The 20,596-nt window shown below is 37.7% G+C and overlaps 1 protein-coding gene across 5 annotated transcripts; it reads left to right on the top strand.

Annotated features, from left to right (window-relative positions):
• Nucleotides 1–1,129: 1,129 nt before the first annotated feature.
• mafga (v-maf avian musculoaponeurotic fibrosarcoma oncogene homolog Ga) lies at nt 1,130–17,960 on the top strand. 5 transcript variants are annotated; one of them, XM_021470157.3, is made up of 4 exons: nt 1,588–1,639; nt 13,548–13,603; nt 14,766–14,839; nt 17,283–17,960. In XM_021470157.3, exons 2-4 carry the CDS (start codon nt 13,591–13,593, stop codon nt 17,733–17,735), a joined length of 540 nt encoding a protein of 179 aa, XP_021325832.2. In that variant the 5' UTR covers nt 1,588–1,639; nt 13,548–13,590; the 3' UTR covers nt 17,736–17,960. The 5 variants fall into 5 exon arrangements, with proteins under 5 accessions (XP_068072575.1, XP_021325832.2, XP_005164309.3 ...); XM_068216474.2 differs by lacking the exons at nt 1,588–1,639; nt 13,548–13,603 and adding an exon at nt 1,130–1,261; XM_005164252.6 differs by lacking the exon at nt 13,548–13,603.
• The last annotated feature ends 2,636 nt before the right edge of the window (nt 17,961–20,596 follow it).

Genomic DNA, 20,596 nt, shown 5'->3' with positions numbered 1-20,596 from the left:
CGCATGTCTTTGGACTGTGGGGGAAACCGGAGTACCCGGAGGAAACCCATGCGAACGCAGGGAGAACATGCAAACTCCACACAGAAACACCAGCTGAGCCGAGAATCGACCCAGTGACCTTCTTGCTGTGAGGCGAACGTGCTACCCACTGCGTCGCCTAACTCAATTTAAATTGTGTAAAATTATGCATGTGTTACAACCTGCCCTGCAGGTGGGGTAAATAGTAAAATTTTTACTCCTGGCGCTTTTGGCAATACTGTAGAGAAACCATATGTCCGGCGATCATAATTTCAGTGCTCATTTAGGAGAGGCTTGTGTTTTGTTTTTACAAAAAATAGGGTTTGTCTAACCCCATAACTTTGTTCATTATTTGGACAAAACCAAAAAGTGTTTCCTTGTGCCCCGCTCTCCCCTGTTAACTGTTTAAGTTGTAACTAACATTAACTAATGGACCATTATTTTAAGGTTTTACTTTAAAACAGACATTTTCAATAGAAAAAAAGCATAGACAAATAGTTAAAACAATATTTTTGTCAGTAAACCATAGGCCTTCTCAGTCTTTTGCACTCTTTTACTTATACTGTATCATGATAATTGTAAATAAAATATTATTGTTATTCCTACATCACAGGAATTACATTACATTAAAGTTAAGTTGGTAAAGGCTTATTCTATAGAATAAAATATGACAACAATTTCTGTGCAAACAAAGTTCGAAAAGCTAAAAGTTCAAAAGCAAATTTCAGGCAAAATGTATGCTATAAATGATATAAATAATGCTGAAATTGGTTTAAAAGGTGTTTATCATTTTAAAATACAATGATATATATATATATATATATATATATATATATATATATATATATATATATATATATATATATATATATATATATGGATGGATGGATGGATGGATGGATGGATGGATGGATGGATGGATGGATGGATGGATGGATGGATGGATGGATGGATGGATGGATAGATAGATAGATAGATAGATAGATAGATAGATAGATAGATAGATAGATAGATAGATAGATAGATAGATAGATAGATGGATAGATATGCGGCCCCTTTAAATGAGCCGCTTCGTAGATCCTTCATGAATGAAGCCACGTGATCAAACATCATATGACGTCTGATTTCAGTACAAGAGAAAGAGAATGCGAGCAACAATAACACATTTACACATCTTGTTTTACTTAAGCACACTTATTCTGTATTTTATTCACGCGCATATAGAAAGACATCTGTTATCCTGGTGAGTCCACTGGATTGTTTCATTGAATGCATGAGCGTTGTTGTGCTGAGTGTGCATGTACGCCTTGACTTATTCACTTAATGTATATAAAACAACTAGCCTATATAAACACACGAGGATTTAAATTGATTCACAACAATAAATGAGTTGCCACGATGTGCCATAAACATCTTAGCACACGTGACTGGGATCACAGACTCAAAGCCTATGGGGATTCCCTGTGTGAATTAGAGGCATTAAAGTGACAGCTAGGGGGATGTGCAGAAATGTGTGGACCGGGGCGCGCGCGCGCACACACACACACACAGAGCGAGAAAGCGAGAGAGCCGACACAAAGCTCCTGTTTCATTATAAGGGCGCTGTGGGCTTTAACACCAGGTAGGACGCTTTTAATTGTCAATATGCAGTGATTCTGACAATATTATATTGATTTCTGATTGAGAAAAAATGGTATTTTACTATTCTGTTAGTCTTTGAGACATATAGGCAATGTCGGAGGGAATGGTTTACGCGAAAGATATTCAGATCCTGTAGGCATGATTAAGTGTACTGCTTCGAATTTGAACGTATCCTGATTCACCATAAAGCTGCTCGAATTATGTCTCTGGCTCATCATACATTCCCTAAATGTCATTGTTATAATCATGTTCTTTAGTCTATGTTTTGTGTGTGTGTGTCTCCTTGCGAAAAACGGTGCTGATGATGGAAATTTGAAGCTGTTTTGTGCATTTACCGGGAATTAAAAATACCTGTTTGAATGCTTGAATATGTTTGGTTTGTCGTTTTTTCATTTCAATTCTCTCCAATATAAGTTTCACTCTAATAACCACTTAGTAAGAATGATCTCAGATAATATTTACTGAATTATTTCAAAATAAACATTTCTTGCAGTATGATATGCATAAAACAGCGATCAGATTTTTGTTGGCCACAAAAATAATTTACCACATAAGCATCTACAGCACATTTGACTGCCATAAGCATGATTTGTATTGAACTGATGGTTATTCGACATCTCATAAGTTTTGTCTGTCTGTGTGTGTGTTTATATATATATATATATATATATATATATATATATATATATATATATATATATATATATATGCATGATAAAAAGATGATAAATAATTTATATTTATTGTATATGAGTGTTTATTCATTCATTCATTCATTTTCTTTTCGGCTTCGTCCCTTTATTAATCAGGGGTCGCCACAGCGGAATGAATCCCCAACTTATCCAGCATATGTTTTATACCGTGAATGCTCTTCCAGCTGCAACCCAACATCTGGAAACACCCATACATGAGTGTTTTTTTATTATTATTTTAATATTATAAAGTTTTTGCTACAAATTCATGAATTTGGACTGATTGTGTAATGTAACTTTTGACCTAATCAGCAATGACAATGCAAATCTAATTCATTTACAGCCTTTATATGATGAGCTAGATGTAATTGCACCTGCCAGAGCCCTTCATCAAGCAGAAGGGGATCCTATAATGCCTTTTCAAAGTATAGTTGTTTACATTTATGTCTAGTATAAACCCCACAGCCCTCCTTTTGTCTGATAAAAGCTTTGTCTGGTATTTCTACGCTACTGGTCTGCTATTCATTGGCTAAAGTCTTGCTCAGGCAAGAGTTGATGCAACCGAACGAAAGTCTTTAGTAAGAGGAGGAAGTGCTCCTCCTATTTTATGTTTCTAATGCCATCTCTGCAGAAATTACAATCCCTGAAAGAGTCCTTAGGTGCAGCGTTATCTGGATGCAGCGCTCTGACAGCACAGGACTCCAGAAAAGATCAATAGTTTTTTTGGAGGGATGTTGGGAGGGGTGTCGATGATGAAACTCGGTGTAAGTGAGGGCAGCTTTTTCTTTTTTTTATTCAAGTTGTCTTTTGCCTCTGTTGCTATGCTTTTTGTCCTTTCTTTCTTTGAGATGTAACATTGTATTATTCAATGGTGTTAAAATGGAGTAAAATTAATTCAAAATAAGCCATCAGTGTGCTTATATTTAGACAACATTTGCTACATAATAGTGTATACTCATTTTATTAAATTCAATTCAGCTTTATTTGTATAGTGCTTTTACAATGTAGATTGTGACAAAGCAGCTTCACATAAATGGTCATAGTAACTGGATCATGGTAGTTTAGTTTTTAGTGTTTAAGTTCAGTTCAGTTTGACTCCGTTCAGTGTGCTTTAAATCATTACTGAGAGTCCAAACACTGAAGAGCAAATTCATCGATGCGTAGCTCTACTGATCCAGAACCATGCAAGCCAGAGGCGACAGCGGAGAGGGAAAAAAACTTCACCGATAGGAGAGTGAAGAAAAAAACCTTGAGAGAAACCAGACTCAGTTGGGCACAACCATTTTAATTTCTCAGCTGGCCAAAAGTCTTGTGCAGAGCTGCAGACTAGCTAGAAGCTGGCCTCAGTGAAGACTCGTCTGTCCCTGTAGCGTCACTGTAATCAGTCTCATGCTCTCCACTCCCCCATGATCACCAGCACAGCAGCAGCTCAGGATACAGCTTGGTCCTGGATATGGAAACCTTGGGATCATTTCGTCGCTGGTCTTGGATCCAATCAGTGACTCCGCATAATCTGAGGACCTCGGGATGAGTATCCCCAGGTAGCAATGGAGAAAAAAAAGAGAATAATTAGTGTAGCTGCTGTTCATAGTGTATATAAGCAGGATGCAGAAACTTGTGTGGAAACCCGCTAAGTCTTTTTATTTAATCAAAATGACTGTTAGGTGGTCATTCAAAATTGTTTACGTAATGTTATTGTCAGGCTCCTGTGTTTTCGTCATGTGACCTTACCCATGTGCTCCTTTGGTCTGTTTCCCTCCATTTTTTGAAGTTCATGGTTTCTCCTGTGTTCCTCCCCTGTGTGTTATCAATTCATCAAGTCATGTATATTTATAGTCCTGTGTGTTGTCCAGTCCTTTGTCTGGTATTCTCTTGGTTATGCTTGTTAACAACCCATGTCATTCCTGAGTCTCCTTTGTCCTCCATGTAAGTGTTTATCAATAAATCTACACATTTGATAACTCTTGCAATCCTTTGCTTTCCTGAGAGAGCCCAGGCATGACATAATACCAGACTAGATACAAAAAAAGTTTGCAGCCTTTTTTCCCCCCCGTTTTTTTTATAGTCTTTTTGCTCCAGTGTTTTTTCTCCTTCTCCTCGTGTACCCTATGGACTCTATCTACACCCCTGAATTCATTCTCCTTATGCTGAAGCGGTGGAAAGCAGCCTAGAAGACCATAGAGAACAATTTTTGTTCTTACAAAAACATTCTAGCTGGATGGACGATGTGCGCTGTGGGTTTTACAATTCCAACCTGAACACCGCTTGCAGAGCACTTTCATCCGAAGTTGGTCCTCGAAGCAATCTCGCCGCCTACCTGGAGTGGACACTGGCGAGGAATGGACAGCGACAGAGCCATACAACACCGAGCAGGAGGAGTTCAACAGCCCACCTGACCAGCATGCACTGGGCGGTTTGTTGCCGAGTATGATGTGCTGAGATGAGAATCAGCACCTCCAAGTCTGAGGCCATGGTGCTCCACCGAAAAAAGGTGGTTTGCCATCTCCAGGTTGGGGGAAAGTCTTTACCCCAGGTGGAGGAGTTCAAGTATCTTGGGGTTTTGTTCACGAGTGAGATTGATAGGCGGACTGGTGCAGGGGCAACAGTAATGCGGTCAATATACTGGTCCATTGTGGTAAAGAAGGAGCTGAGCAAAAAAGGCAAAAACTCTTGATTTACCGGTCAATCCATGTTCCTACTCTCACTTATGGTCATGAGCTTTGGTTCATGACCGAGAGGACAAGATCTCAAACACAAGTGGCTAAAATGAGTTTCCTTCTCAGGGTGGCAAGGTGCACCCTTATAGATAGGGTAAGGAGCTCTGTCAGGAGAAGGAGAAGCTCGGAGTAGAGTTTCTGATGCCTTTTGAATGCCTACCTAGGGAGGTGTTCCAGGCATATCCCACCAGGAGGAGGCCTCAGGGAAGACCTGGGACACGCTGGAGGGACTATAGCTGCGTCCCAAATGGCACACTATACACTATGCACTCATGCACTATGTACTTATGCACTTACACACTCAACAGGGTAGTATATGTATGTAGTGTCGTCCCAAATGGCACACTAATGTTTTTTTACTAAGCGGAAATTCAAACCGTTTCCCTAATGACGTTTGACGGTCGCCAAATCATTGAAGTAAACGGCCGAATTATCAAATAATACCTTCCGTGAGTATTGCCGCAATCACTATCGGGAGGCGCTATAATCACTCTCGTAAAAGAATTTTGCTTTCACAATCCAAATTAAATAAAGTTATTCAACATGTGCGTCCGATAGCTCCGCCCCTTCCGCTACGTAAGCAAACCTGCGGTCGTTGAGTGCGTGAAGTGTCCATCATTACACACTTCATTCTAGCGGCTGAATGAGTGCATCATCCGGGTAATTAAAGTGCACTTATTATTTTTAGAGTTTTCAGTGTGAACGCACTACTTACACTATTTATACTACAAAATGGCGTAGAATAGTGCATAAGTATGCGATTTGGGACGCAGCTTTTGTTTCTTGGCTGGCCTAAGAATGCATCAGGACCCCCCATAGGAGCTAGAGGAAGTGTCTGGGGAGAGTAAAGTCTGGAGTTCTCTCCTGAGACTGCTGTTCCCGGGACCGGGCCACAAATGACGACATAAAATCTTACAGGTTTTTCCAACTGCTTTCACACGTTTTCAAAACAGTGTCCCCTTTTTCAAAACTCAACATACAATTCCCAAAACTGCACACATAGCAGGCATAATTCATTTCATAGAGAAGCATCATGCAGGCATAGGGTTGCCCATCAAACACTTTACAGCACTGGGCTCAAAGGAATTTCTCCATTTTTTGATAGGAATTTTATGATTTATAAAAGGTGAATATGCGCTAGGTACATAACCACAAATTGTGAATGGGTGGCAAACCAGTTTTTATTGGACCGTTACAGCCCGGTGTCAAATCACCTTTGGCCTATAATAGAGTAAAGCAGTGATTGGTTAGTGATCAGTTATGAAATTAGCGTTTGCGCATGTGAGGAGTGAGTGTGTGTGAACCGGTCGATAAGTGTAGAATTTTGATTGGTTGTGTTTGGAAGAGACAAAGCAAGTGGCTTTCCGTTAGAGTTTTGTGGCAGAGTTTAGGTAGAGATTTGTGTGTAGAGTTTTGAAAAAAGAGTTTTGGAGTTTTTTTGTGTAGTTTTGCATTTTGAGTGAGATGTTTAAGAAATCGTGTGACAAGAAAGATTTTGTGTGTAAGCAGTTGGAAAAAAACTGTAAAAGCATGGCTGTCGGTGAAGTGCACACTGCTGTAAAATAATGAGTAATTTTTTTTCATAAACTTGTCTTCTGACACACCTGTGAATGAGTTATTTACTGCTTGCCCGTCCATCTATCGCTGTAGGGATTTCCATGGCCCTCAACTTTAGTGACAAAGAGCATTTATCAAATCGAATAAAGCATGCAAGGTCCTCTGCATAAATACATTAAGAGGTCAACAAATAAACCAGTGAAGTTCAAATACTCATTGGTCTAACAGGTAATAGTGAGAAACCTTTCAAAATTGTAAATGCTCTTTTTATTTATGATACAAATGCAACAAACCTATTTGGTTTAATAGGATGTCAAACAATTGGTTACGGTCTGTTATCAGTCTCCTTGATCTTTATGTGTCACCAAATAAAAATAACAATCTTAAAAAAGTCTACATATGTAACTTACATAGATCGTGTTTTGCTAATAGATCATCTTGGAGATCAATGTAAACTTTTTTTAAATGCTTGTGTAAAAGATGAACTGCTTGCGTGTCATGCTTTTCCACACATTTCCACACCCCTAAACACAAAACAAAACATGATTGGTTGGTTAACCTGTCAGTCAAATAGCTGTGTGTGTGATCCTTGATATACAAAGCAGCCAAAGTTACTAGACCTTCAGCCAAGGTCTAGCTACGCAAGAGTAAAAGAAAGGTGCTAGTCATGCATCAAAAAATGCAAGGTTTCTATCCTTGTAGTAGTCTTAATTAGTGGACATCTGGATTACTTACTGAGTTGATTACTTGCATTTAAATTAATAGTCCAAAGCCTAATGGTTTCCACTGAAATACTTTACACTGTGTTGGTGTAACACTAGCATGGGCTAATGTAAAAGATAATTCTGACAACACTGACTCACTATCATGCAGGGGAATGTTCTTTGTGTGTATATTATTCAATTAGCTCTATTTGATTATTGACAATTTACTATTGACACAATGCAGGATATTTTAGTAATGATGGTAAGTGATGACAAGGGTCAGATCCAAATGCATCTTTTTGTTGGTATAGTTAGGCAGGCAAGGTTCAGTAGAGGAGCGGACGGTAGCATACAGTGCATCTGAAAAGTATTCATAGCGCTTCACTTTTTTTCACATTTTGTTATGTTTCAGCCTAGTTCTAAAATAGATTAAATTAATTTATTTCCTCTAAAGTTTACACACGATGCCCCATAATGACAATGTGATTTTTTTCAAATTGTTGCAAATTTATTTAAAATAAAAAATCTGAAAAATCACATGTACATCATTAGTCACAGCCTTTGCTCAATACTTTGTTGAAGCACCTTTGGCAGCAATTACAAACTCAAGTCTTTTTGAATATGATGTCACAAGCTTGGCACACCTGACTTAAGGAATTTGCGTCTCCTCTCAGGCTCTGTCAGGTTGGATGGGAAGTGATAGTGTACAAACGTTTTCAGATCTCTCCAGAGATGTTCAATAGGATTTAGGTCTGGGCTCTTGCTGGGCCACTCAAGGACATTCGCTGAGTTGTTGTGAAGCCACACCATTGATATTTTGGCAGCGTGCTTTGGGTCATTGTCCTGCTGAAAGATAAACCGTTGCCCCAGTCTGATATTGGTATTAGCCTAAAGATGAGTGGTGCCTGGTTTTCTCCAAACGTAACGCCTGGCATTCACTCCAAAGAGTTAAATTTTAGTCACATCTAAACAGAGACTTTTGTTTCTTATGGTCAGAGAGTCCTTCAGATGCCTTTTGAAAAGTTCCAGGTGGGGAGTGGCTTCCATCTGGCCACTCCACCATACAGCCCTGATTGGTGGATTGCTGCATAGATGGTTGTCCTTCTGTATGGTTTTCCTCTCTCCACAGAAAAACGCTGAAACTCAGATAGAGTGACCATCAGGTTATTGATCACCTCTCTGACTAAGGCCCTTTTCCCCCGATTACACAGCTTAGATGGCCGGCCAGCTCTAGGAAGAGCCCTGGTGGTTCCAAACATCTTCCACTCACCGATGATGGAGGCCACTGTTCTCACTGGAACTTTCAGAGCAGCAGAATTTTTTCTGTAACCTTCCCCAGCCTTGTGCCTCGAGACAATTCTGTTTCTGAGGTCTATAGACAATTCCTTTGTCTTCATGCTTGGTTTGGGCTTTGACATGCACTTTCAACCCTGGGACCTTATATAGACAGGTGTATGCCTTTTCAAATCATGTCAAATCATCTGAATTTACCACAGGTGAACTCCAATTAAGCTGCCGAAACATCTCAAGAATAATCAGTGTAAACAGAATGTACCTGAGCTCAATTTAGAGCTTCACGGTAGAGATCTGAGCGGGACAAAATTTTGAATTCCGCTCCCGCCAAGTTTCAGGCTGAACCCGACCGCTCCCGCTTATATTCAGCATTTGTTGTCCTGCTGCCCGACCTGCCCTATTTTCTACCCACCGTGTGCGTTCCCGCTAGCGAGCCAGGTTAAGAACAAAACCGAAAACCTATAACAAGCTGTCTGTATAAACACACACATTAGCACCAAGTATATGACACAAAAACCCACAGCATCACGCTCTCTCTCATTCTAAAGCTAGATCAACTTTTGCAAAACAAGATGGTGGCTTGCAGATGGAGCTTGCAAACAGTGCTAATTTCACTGCGTTTTAAAGTTTGCTTTATCCAGTTAAGGAGTCCAGTTTGGGGCATTTTACTTTTTTAATAGAGGACAGTGATATGGTGGAGAGACATTTCGGCATGCGAGCGAATATTTTTTGCGAGTCGTTTATATCTTATCCGTGGGCAGTTCCGTGTACGAAGAAAAATGGAAGTAAAAGAAAACATTGTAGTAGTGATGGATCAATTATAATTATATGCTTACTTTTGTCTGGTGATGTCATCCATGCCCTGGCGCGTCAGCAGGAGGATGTCAACAGCCAGGCGATATTGAAGTTAGGTCACACTTTGATGTGCGGCAATCGGCCGGTGAAGAGTGTCAAAGACCAGCGATTTCAGAGGAATGGAGTTTTATTGCGAAAAACTGGGACAATTTGTCATCTGTGCATGATGAAGCGAGAGATGTGCGAACTGCACTTGGAATGCCAGCTGGTGACGTCGCCAGCCATGAGGCCCGTTTTCTTTGCCCGGATATTATGGAGCCTGCGTGAAAACAGGTGGCTTGGTCTTTGAACTTGGATGCTCTGGTAAGCGCACGTCATGAAAATGTTATTCACGGTGCTGACTTCAAGAGGTCCTCTAATGGTCTACGTATTGCTCATTTAAACATAAGTAGTCTTCTTCCAAAGATTTCCGAGCTGAGACTGTTGTGTTTGGATGAACGGTTGTTGGTACATGGGTGCTGTGAAACTTGGTTGGACGGTTCAGTGTTGGACTCAGAAATTGAAATTGTGAATTATAGTTTCATAAGAAGAGACCGAAATTGTAAAGGTGGTGGTGTATGTGTTTATATAAGATCAGATTTGTCTTTTAATATTAGAAATTATATGAATAATGCATCCACTGAGGGCGAAGCAGTGGCGCAGTAGGTAGTGCTGTCGCCTCACAACAAGAGATCGCTGGTTCGAGCCTCAGCTCAGTTGGCGTTTCTGTGTGGAGTTTGCATGTTCTCCCTGCGTTTGCGTGGGTTTCCTCCGGGTGCTCCGGTTTCCCCCAAAGACATGTGGTACAGGTGAATTGGGTAGGCTAAATTGTCTGTAGTGTATGAGTGTGTGTGTGTGTGGATGTTTCCCAGAGATGGGTTGTGGCTGGAAGGGCATCCGCTGCGTAAAAAAACTTGATGGATAAGTTGGTGGTTCATTCTGCTGTGGCGACCCCAGATTAATAAAAGGGACTAAGCCGACAAGAAAATTAATGAATGAATGCATCTATTGAAGCTGTGTGGGTGGATGTTCTATTACCAGAGTAAACCTATTTTAATTGGAAACTTGTATCAGCCACCAGATCAAAGTAATTTTTATGAATTGTTGGAAGGAATTTTAAATGATTTTGTGAAACCCCATGGAACGGAAGTTATAATATGGGGGATTTAAACACTGATATGTCAAATATGGACTCTGTGTTATATAAGGCTTTTAAACATTTTTCTGATTTTTTTGGATTGAAGCATATTATTAAGGTACCAACTAGAATTACTCCCAAATCGCAGTCTATTATTGATTTGATTCTGACATCTGATTCAGCTTAGATATGTTGTAGTGGTGTAATTGAGTGCAGTATGGGTGATCATTTTTCAGTATATTTATGTAGAAAAGTGCAAAAAGCGAAGATTATGGGCAATAATACTGTTTTAGTGAGGTCAATGAAGAATTATAGTCCTAATTTATTTTGTGAAATATTAGATAAAGTTGATTGGTCTGGGGTAAGGGGATCTAAGGATGTGAGTTAAACAAAGATCAGATCGTTGGATTACAGATGAAATAATACAACTATTAAAGATAAGAGATGATAGTTTTCCAAAGTTTAGGAAGGATAGTGAGTGTAGCTGGTACAAGTTTTATAAATGAAACAGAATTAAGGTTTGGAACAAAATAAGAGAAGCAAAAAAGTTTTTTTAAGGATAAGATAAATGAAAATAAATTTGAACCAACAAAAAAGGGGGATGTACTGAGAAATTTAGGTTATTCAAATGCTAAAAGTAAGAAATCATCTAAAATTAACTTAAAGGTAGAAAACAAATTAATAGTTAATCCAAAGCATATTGCCGAGTCTTTTAATCAGTATTTTATATTGTTAGCAAAAAATATGTGGTCAGCTTCCACGGCAACCAGCTATTTACAACGAAGATGGAGTGATTTCTTTTTATAGAAAACAGGACATTTTCTGGATTCTTTTAGTTTGAGACAGGTTACAGAAAGTGAAGTTTTAAAAATCATTAGTGAGTTAAAATTAAATAAGGCTCCTGTAATTGATAATATTCCTGCAAGATTTTTTTAAAGACTCTGTTAAAGTGATTGCCCCTTGGTATCACATATTTTAAATTTATCTATTGAACAAGGAAAAATACCATGTGATTTTAAAAGTGCTATAGTTATACCATTATTTTAAATTAGATGTTCGTTATATATGATTAATTACAGACCTGTTTAAATCTTGGGGGTTATGTCTAGGCCCACAAAAATGTTTTTATGAATATATGTCGAAAAATTAGGTTCTTAGAAGGCAAGCTGATCTGTTGGATGTTTATTCTTTAAAATTATTGGCAGGAGCTTTAATTCAACCCCATTTTGATTATGCTACCTCATTTTGGTATAGTTGCTGCTCAAAGAATATGAAGGAAAAATTGCAAAAGGCACAAAATACATTAATACGAATAATTTTTAAAATTCATCCTAGAGCACATTTGCACAAAGAGTTTTTTTAAAGAATTAGGCATATTAACTGTAAGTAATAGAGTATGTTTTTTAAAACTGGGATTGGTAAGTAACATGTTTAATAATGTGGTTTCTAGTTATTTGGTGAACTGTTTTTAAACGGTGAGGCAACAGCATTTATACAGTACTAGGGGTTGGGATTCTGATATTTGTTTATATACGAGTGCAATCATATGGAACAAATCACCAATATCGATCAAGGCAATAAAAGATATAAGGAGGTTCAAAAAAGCGATTAAAATATGTTTGTTTGATGAGGATAATAAGTTTGCATAGTGTACTTGAGGTTGACTTTATATGTTACTTGAGTGTGAATAGGGTTGCGGCTGGAGGGCCATAAGCTGCGTGGAACATATGTTAGATTAGTTGACGGTTCATTCCACTGTGGCGACCCCTGATTGATAGAGGGACTTAGCCGAAAAGAAAAATGAATGAATGAAGGAATGTATTTTTGAATTATTCTGTTCCTGCTTTAAAATGTGGAGGTACTGTTTGTTTTATGCTTCATCAGTTTTTTGAAGCCATACGTTGTTTTATTTAACAGCGAGGACCGCAATGGAAATAAGCCCAGGGCTTTATTGTGTTTTTATCCACAACAGTTTTTATTTCAAAATATTGTATTTTTTTACAGCTTGTTTAAAATCTGTCAAATAAAATTCTATTCAATTCAATTCACACACACACACACACACACACAGAGCTCTCTCTCTCTAGACAGCAACAAGCAAGCTAAACACAGCATCACGCAGTCTCATTTACGCACAAACATACGTATGCTCGCTTGCTCGGAAATCGGAAGCAATATTGTTTGACCGCCCGCACCCATCCAAAATTACACCAGATACCGACCGCTCCCTCGCTTTATTCGGAAATTTATTGGGAATGCAGACCTCTAGTTTACGGCAAAGGCTGTGAATACTTACATACATGTGATTTTTATGCTTTTTTTATTTGAAATAAATTTGCAACAATTAAAAAAAACTTTTTTTTCACATTGTCATTATGGGGTATTGTGTGTAGAGTTTTAGGGAAATAAATTAATTTAATCCATTTTGAATAAGGCTGTAACATAAAAAAATGTGGAAAAAGTGAAGCGCTATGAATTCATTCCAGATTCACTTTATTAAAGTTTATGTATTATATTTATATAAAGACTATATATATTTTTTTTTTGTTGGCCACATTGTGCAGTAGAAATCAGCTATGGCATCTATCTTTGAACTAGCCTCGTAAAAAAAGGCAATCCTTAACACATCACACAGATGAAGGGCCAAAGCACAGGCTCAGCATTGCATGCATAGTATAATTTATTTACTGTTGCTAGACCTTGCACATTCTAATCACTCTCCAAATTTATGAACGCATATGGTTTGAAGGTTAGAAGAGATGACTCTGATCATTTCAGTTATGTACCAAAATGTTTTAATTGTTGCCTTGGTTGGGTCCTTGCTGAGATCAGGGGTTTTACCCTTCATTTCGCAAGCTGGCTCAAATGTGCTGAGGTTACACTTTTCACAAGGCTGTTTCCTCCAATTATTTGCTCTTGATATCTCCCTCTCTATCTGTTTTTTTCTTGTTAGAGACCTCACTCAGCTTTTTCTGTTGTCTTGTGGGTGTTTAAAGATGATCAGCTCTGGTTAGTCAGATTTCTTTCCTGTGGTTTAGTCTTTTACTCTTTGTGCATTGTCAGGGTCAATTTGCTCTGTTAGATCCATGCATATATTACAGTTTTAAAATGATTTTTAAAAATTTACTTTTTGTAATTAATCATGATTAATCACGAAACACCATATGTATTAGAGAAATAAAAACAGAGGCATGTAAGTGCCATTTAAATTTCAAAACAATTAATGCCAATAACAAAGTGATTTCCATGTTGGATTCTAAGTGGACTACAAAAAAAAAAAAAAATCCAAAATACAGGCATTGCAAATATGGAAAATAGAATATTATTATAATAATAAAGTATTGAATACAAACAATTGTACTCAAACAATTGTACAAAACAATTGTATACATTAATTATAAAGTAGAAACAGTTTTACTTAGTTCTCCTTAACGTTTAGCCAGTTGCTTAGACAGTCCAGTCTACACACACACACACGAACACATAACAACATGCGCAGTACAGTGCACCCTGTGAGCGAGAGATCCCTTCAGATTCATTATCACTTACAATCGCGTTTATCAAATTTGCCTAAACTAAGGGCTCTACAGTATGGCTTTATTTTCCAAGCAAGGATTCTGACACAGCAACATGAGGCAGACGCTTTACAAAATTTGCGTGTAGCGGGAAACACATCAAACTTAATGAAACATTTGAGGGTGCATGGAATCAACTAATAACTTACAACATGTTGCTGAATGAGAGTGAACTGCTGAACTGCAGTTAAAGTCTAGATTAAAAATGAAACACCTGAAATTGCATGAAACTCTGGAGGAAATGCTGAATAGCCTGATGATGCCACATTAATTGTTTTATACTGAAACTTTCCTTCTAAAAGTGCTTCCTTGGTCTTATTCATATTTCTTTGCACGTTTAATACACGTCGGCCACAACAGGAAATAAAAAAACTGGAACTAATTGCGTTATTTTTTAAAGGTGTTAAATATTTCAAATTAATCATGTGCATTAACGCGCTAATTTTGACAGCTCTAATATATATAAATAAAAAAGTGTATCTTAAAGAATATTACCAAAATCACATAAAAAGTAGATTGAAAATTTAATCATGCGTGTCATACTGAATAACATCTGATTCAGACTGTCATTTTGTGAACTCTCTTTGAATTCCCAGACCTGTTGAGCAGGGCAGTGGAGAGCAGCATTCGTGGTATGACTACTACAAACAAGGCAAACAAAGCACTGAAGGTATGTTCCATAGGACATGTCAGGTAAACTGTCTCCAAATCTCAATTCACTTCCTGAATCACTGGTCTTTTATTTCCTCTTCCAGCTGAAGATCACCATAGACTTCCATAGTTTTCCATTTCTATCAGGAAGACTCGGGAGGTGGATAAATGTTTTAACATTTATTGAAAATGCATAAAACATTGTAGTTTTGGTTACTGTCCTTTGTGTATAGTCCTTTGGCATAAGCCCCGTTGATGATGCAAGTACAGTGAAGAGCTGATAAATACTGCCTGAAGATGAAGGCAGGGCAGAGCCAACCACCAACGAGAAGTTGGGCACCTCGCTTACACATTGCTTAAAACATACAGGATGCACAGCAATACATAAATATCTCTACAAATGTAAAAGAATTAAAGGATTAAAATATTAAACAAACTATTATTCTTTACATAAATATAAACACCACTGCTTCCATGCCTTCTTCATCTCGGGGAGGGGGGTTATTTATTGAACTGACAATTTGCATAATGTTTTTATTATTAGTATTATTATTTATTATATGCATGTTTATATTTGCTTTATTAAAACAAGCTTAGATTTTTCCACGTACAAGTTTTAGGCCATATGGTGCATAGCATGTGTGTTTGGATATAACTAATTTTTTTGACCACACTTGGTTATTATTGTTCATTTATTTGTTTGCTGGAAATTAGAACTGAATTTAAAAATAATTTTGAAACAAATCTTTGAGCTTAACAAACAAAATTATATAGGCTAATTGATGTCTGTGTGTACAACACCGTTTCCTTAGCCACGAAAGAGAAAGTAAAGGCTGATTGGAGGAGGCTCATTCTTTATCCTTGCGCTGCAGATGCTCTGTTTAACTGTTTTCTCATTAGTAAAACATTCAGTTTTTACACTTACAAAGTCCGCCATGTAAAAAGCAAACGCACCATGACGTGATGCAAATGACTCCTAAAGGGAATGGGAGCTGAGACTTTGTTTGTTCTCACACCCAGAACTTATTAAGAGAACGAGCACAACCCTGTTAGACCATGCGCTGCGTCGCAGAGTGTATTTTTCCTTCCTTAAAATAGCAAAAGTAAATTCGGACACACCCTTAATGCTTTTGCGCCATGCGCTTTAAACTTTGTGCCGGGATCGTTAAAATAGAGCCCATAGAGTTAGAGTCTTCCTGGTAGAACCTTCGCTGAAGCTTTCATCTAAATTCTTTTCAGTCTCCTATTTTCTCTACCATTTACATATTTCAAATATTTCATATCTTCATTTGTGTTCAAAAGAAGAAAGTAACTCATACAGGTTTGGACCAATGGACGACGAGTCACATAATTTTTATTCTGGAACTGAACTTAATTTTTTATACACCAAAAGAAAAGTATTAATTCACACAATAAATGACACTTTAGTCACATAGGAAAAGCTTTAGTGGCATTAATTGGCAACATAATTTTTAACACATTTATTTGTCTTTGTAGATGTTAGGTAAAAATATAATTATTAGTTAGTAGTGTTTGATACCACAGATTTTCCTTCCAATCCGATACGGAGTAAAATTCAGGCTGCTATTGCTAATACTGATCCAATAACGATACTTTGTGCAAATACACCTTATGTGTCTAATAAAAATTTATCTTATTTATTTTAAACTAGGAAGTATTTTGAGGTAGCATGTAACCTCATTTACAATATTGCAGAGCTAAGAAAACAACTGAAAAAAACAAAAAGAGGATATAATCAAATAAAAGATAGTTTTGAATAAAAAAAGAGATATTCACGTAATAACAGTAAACAAATAATGAAATGACAAATTGCTCCACACTTTACTTTGTTTATGCTCTCGCTCTGACATTGATGTCGCAGGACTGACTGACTGCATCTGTGTGTGTGCGGCTGCGTTTCCACATTACCCTCTTCCCCAGGCAGAAGAAAAAGAAATTCCCACCAATCGCATATCATTTAAAGAAGATCTCAATCGTTTAGTTACTTTCCAATGTGTTTCAATTAATACGAATATTGTAAAATTAATATGAATTATCTCAAACTGCTCAAATAATTAAGTATCTAAGTTTTTATTTAAGAATTAATCTTAGAGCACAAAGATCTGTTATCAAAAGTATCAATATTTTAGAATCGATCTGCACATTACTATTATTCATTGCTTTTTTTATATCAGTGCACTACCCAAATGTAAGACTCGTAGACTTGACCAAGTAAAGACTCGTTAGAAAAAAACATAAAACGTTTTTGATTCGTTTTAAAACTAGGATTAAGATTAATCAGTGCTTTAATCCTAAAATATTTTTCTCATTCAGAGAAAATTACAGAGTATGTGTGGAATAAGGCTCATCCGTGCAGTTTGTTTAGTACTGAGGGCCATTACACTTGTGCACAGTTTCCCTCTTTCTCCTGTATTGATCTCATTGCTTATGGTTCTCTGCAGGTGAAGCGAGAGCCAGGTGAGAATGGCACGAGTCTTACAGATGATGAGCTGGTGTCCATGTCTGTGCGAGAGCTGAATCAGCACTTGCGTGGTCTGACCAAAGATGAAATCCTGCAGTTGAAACAGAGGAGACGCACACTTAAGAACCGGGGCTATGCTGCCAGCTGCCGCGTCAAACGTGTCACTCAGAAGGAGGAGCTGGAGAAACAGAAGGCAGAGCTTCAGCAGGAGGTGGAGAAGCTCGCCTCTGAGAATGCCAGCATGAAAGTGGAGCTTGATGTTCTGCGCTCCAAATACGAGGCTCTCCAGAGTTTTGCTAGAACTGTGGCCCGCAGTCCAGTGGCAGCTGCCAGGGGCCCTATCACATCAGTCATAGGGCCCCTCATACCAGGCAAAGTTGCTGCCACCAGCGTCATCACCATTGTCAAGTCTAAAACAGAAGCACGGTCATAATGCACAAACGGAGAACATTTTTTAAGTATATTGGTCAGTGTGTATCTCAAGCACAGGGTCGTTCATCCTATATGACATGCAATAACAGTCAACAATATCAGAGAAACAAGATCAAAACTGAAACAGATAACACTGACATCGCTCAGAAAATGACAAAAGAAGCAGAACCCTCTCAGAGCACATTCTGTTTAACCCTTAATAAAAAATGCATTCTGTTCATCATCATATGCTACGCCCCTATAACTTGGTCCATGAAAACAGAAGGTCACAACTGAGTGGAGGAACTATGACGTCACCTTTTAGGTTAATTGGCTGCTAGCATAAAACTGGTTCCCTCGATAAAATCTCCATAGGATTTTCGCTTAGGCTTTTCGAAGATTGCAAATAATAAGCTGTGTTCAAACACAATTCAATACACATATGTTTTGTCCAGCCAGATAATCCTCACACGAAAACATGTCCTATAGCACTTTTAGATCTTAAATGCAAAAGCAAGAATTGAAAAGCTAACATTAGGCTATAAACAGACAACAGAGCCTTCAGGGCGCTCGCCTGTGACTACAGCACCACCCTGCTAAAGACAACTTTTCAAGCTTATATTCAGAAATATGGTCTATGACAAAGATTTACTTTCTCTGCTTAATATATTACAATCCTAGCTATATATTATAAACAAATAAATACGCAAAAACACATTTGTATAGACCAACGTGCCTTTTTAGATACTGGGAAATACATTTTGTTTTGCTTTACGGTTGTTTGAAGTTGTTTAAATTAAGTTGCTTAAATTAGGTTTTAAAAACTGTATATGTAAATGTGGCTGCATAGTACATGGTGGGCCATTATATGGATTCACCTTAATAAAACGAGAATGGTTAGTGATATTACGTCCTGTTTGTGGCACATTAGTATATGTGAGGGGGCTTGTAAATAACTCATAAAACAATAAAGTTACGTTAAAACCAAGCACACCATTGTTTTTCCTAGTGAAATTCCCAATAAGTTTATTAAGGTGTATCCATATAAATGGCCCACCCTGTATTATCATATGACATATTTAAATAAGTGTATTGTGCACGTGCAAACAGCCCGCTTACCTTAGTAACAGACAATAGAAATGAGGCGTGAGGGACAAGTCTATCAAATGTCTGCTAGTTCCATCATGGACACAGAACAAAATTCACTATTCCTTTTTGTCACGAAGTACATAGAAAAGCAGCCCATATAGACACATATGCTATAAATTTTAAGGAGAAAAGTAAATATTGCAGTTATGACAAATGTGTATATGTGTTCAGATAAAGAAAAAAATTGATCACGTTAAAATGACAGTTTTTACGTATTTCTTACACGTTTATTCACACGTTTGCGTTACTGAGAGCAGGAAAGAGACAGGCTGCACTGATAAGCAGTATCTTCAAAATATCGTTTATTAAAATAAAGGATCAACAAATGAATCTGTCTTGACGGTCTTTATAAGTGAAGGCATTATCTACACACAATATGAATTCCCAGTTAAAAAAATACTACAAACTATAAAATACTATTCATGGAAATACTTAAATAACAGACAAATCCAAATGCCCAATGTAAGCAGTCTGCGTTCCTGACCAGCTCAGCTCGATGATGTATAATGTCTCTGACACCGCCTGTAGTCCCATTTAGCAACTTGATAGCAACCGTCTTTTTAAAAAAGCGTAACCAATTTGAAAATCAACAGTGTGATGTTACTGATGTGTTTGTTTTATGTCGTAGAGTAAAACGTTAAAGTATCTTGAGTTTGTGTTAGCCACAAACATATTAAAGTGCTTCAACTGAAATCTTTAACTTGCAGATTCGCACTCTACAACATCAGAAAGGTCCGACCCTTCCAATCTGAACATGCAACTCAACTCCTTGTTGAAGCTGTTGTTCTCTCCAGACTGGACTATTGCAACTCTCTACTAGCCAGGCTTCCAGCTAACTCTATCAAACCTCTTAAGCTGCTTCAGAACGCAGCAGCACGAGTGGTCTTTAATGAACCTAAAAGAGCACATGTCACTCCGCTACTCATCCATTTGCACTGGCTGCCAGTTGCTGCTCGCACCAAATTCAAAGCTCTGATGTTTGCTTACAAAGCAACTTCTGGCTTTGCTCCTTCTTATCTGCTCTCCCTTCTGCAGATTTCTGCAGATGAAGAAATCACTTTCCCGAACTCTTGCATTAAATCTGCCTAGTTGGTGGAATGAACTCCCTAACTGCATCAGAACGGCAGAGTCACTTGCTGTCTTCAAGACAGCTAAAATGTTAACTCGCTTTCGGGCTTTTGCGTACAAATTGACGTCACAGTTCCTCCACTCTATAACATTGATGGTGTTCTTCACTGATACCAAATTTGATGTAGACTATCAAGGCAAACCAAGAGTTGAAGTCAGAAATATTAGCCCCCTTTTGATTTCATTTTCTTTTTTAAATATTTCCCAAATGATGTTTAACAGAGCAAGGAAATTTTCACAGTCTGTCTAATAATATTTTTTCGTCTGGAGAAAGTCTTCTTTGTTTTATTTAGATTAGAATAAAAACTGTTTAAAAAAAAAAAATTTTAAGGTCAAAATTATTAGGCCCTTTAAGCTATATTTTTTTTCGACAGTCTACAGAATAAACCATCGTTATACAATAACTTGCCTAATTACCCTAACCTGCCTAGTTAACCTAATTAACATAGTTAAGCCTTTAAATGTCACTTTAAGCTGTATAGAAGTGTCTTGAAAAATATCTTGTAAACTATTTTGTACTGTCATCATGGCAAAGATCAATTAAATCAGTTATTAGAAATGAGTTATTAAAGCTATTATGTTCAGGAATTTGCTGAAAAAAATCTC

The sequence above is a fragment of the Danio rerio genome, chromosome 3, assembly GCF_049306965.1.
Source record: "Danio rerio strain Tuebingen ecotype United States chromosome 3, GRCz12tu, whole genome shotgun sequence".
NCBI lineage: Eukaryota > Metazoa > Chordata > Actinopteri > Cypriniformes > Danionidae > Danio > Danio rerio.
Note: the sequence above shows the minus strand (reverse complement) of the source record. Positions and strands in the feature narration are given on the sequence as shown.

Bases quoted from the DNA above. Each gene is read 5' to 3' on its own strand.
- mafga (XM_021470157.3), top strand. The intron at 14,840-17,282 runs GTATGTTCCATA...GGTTCTCTGCAG, and splicing joins AGGCAAACAAAGCACTGAAG to GTGAAGCGAGAGCCAGGTGA.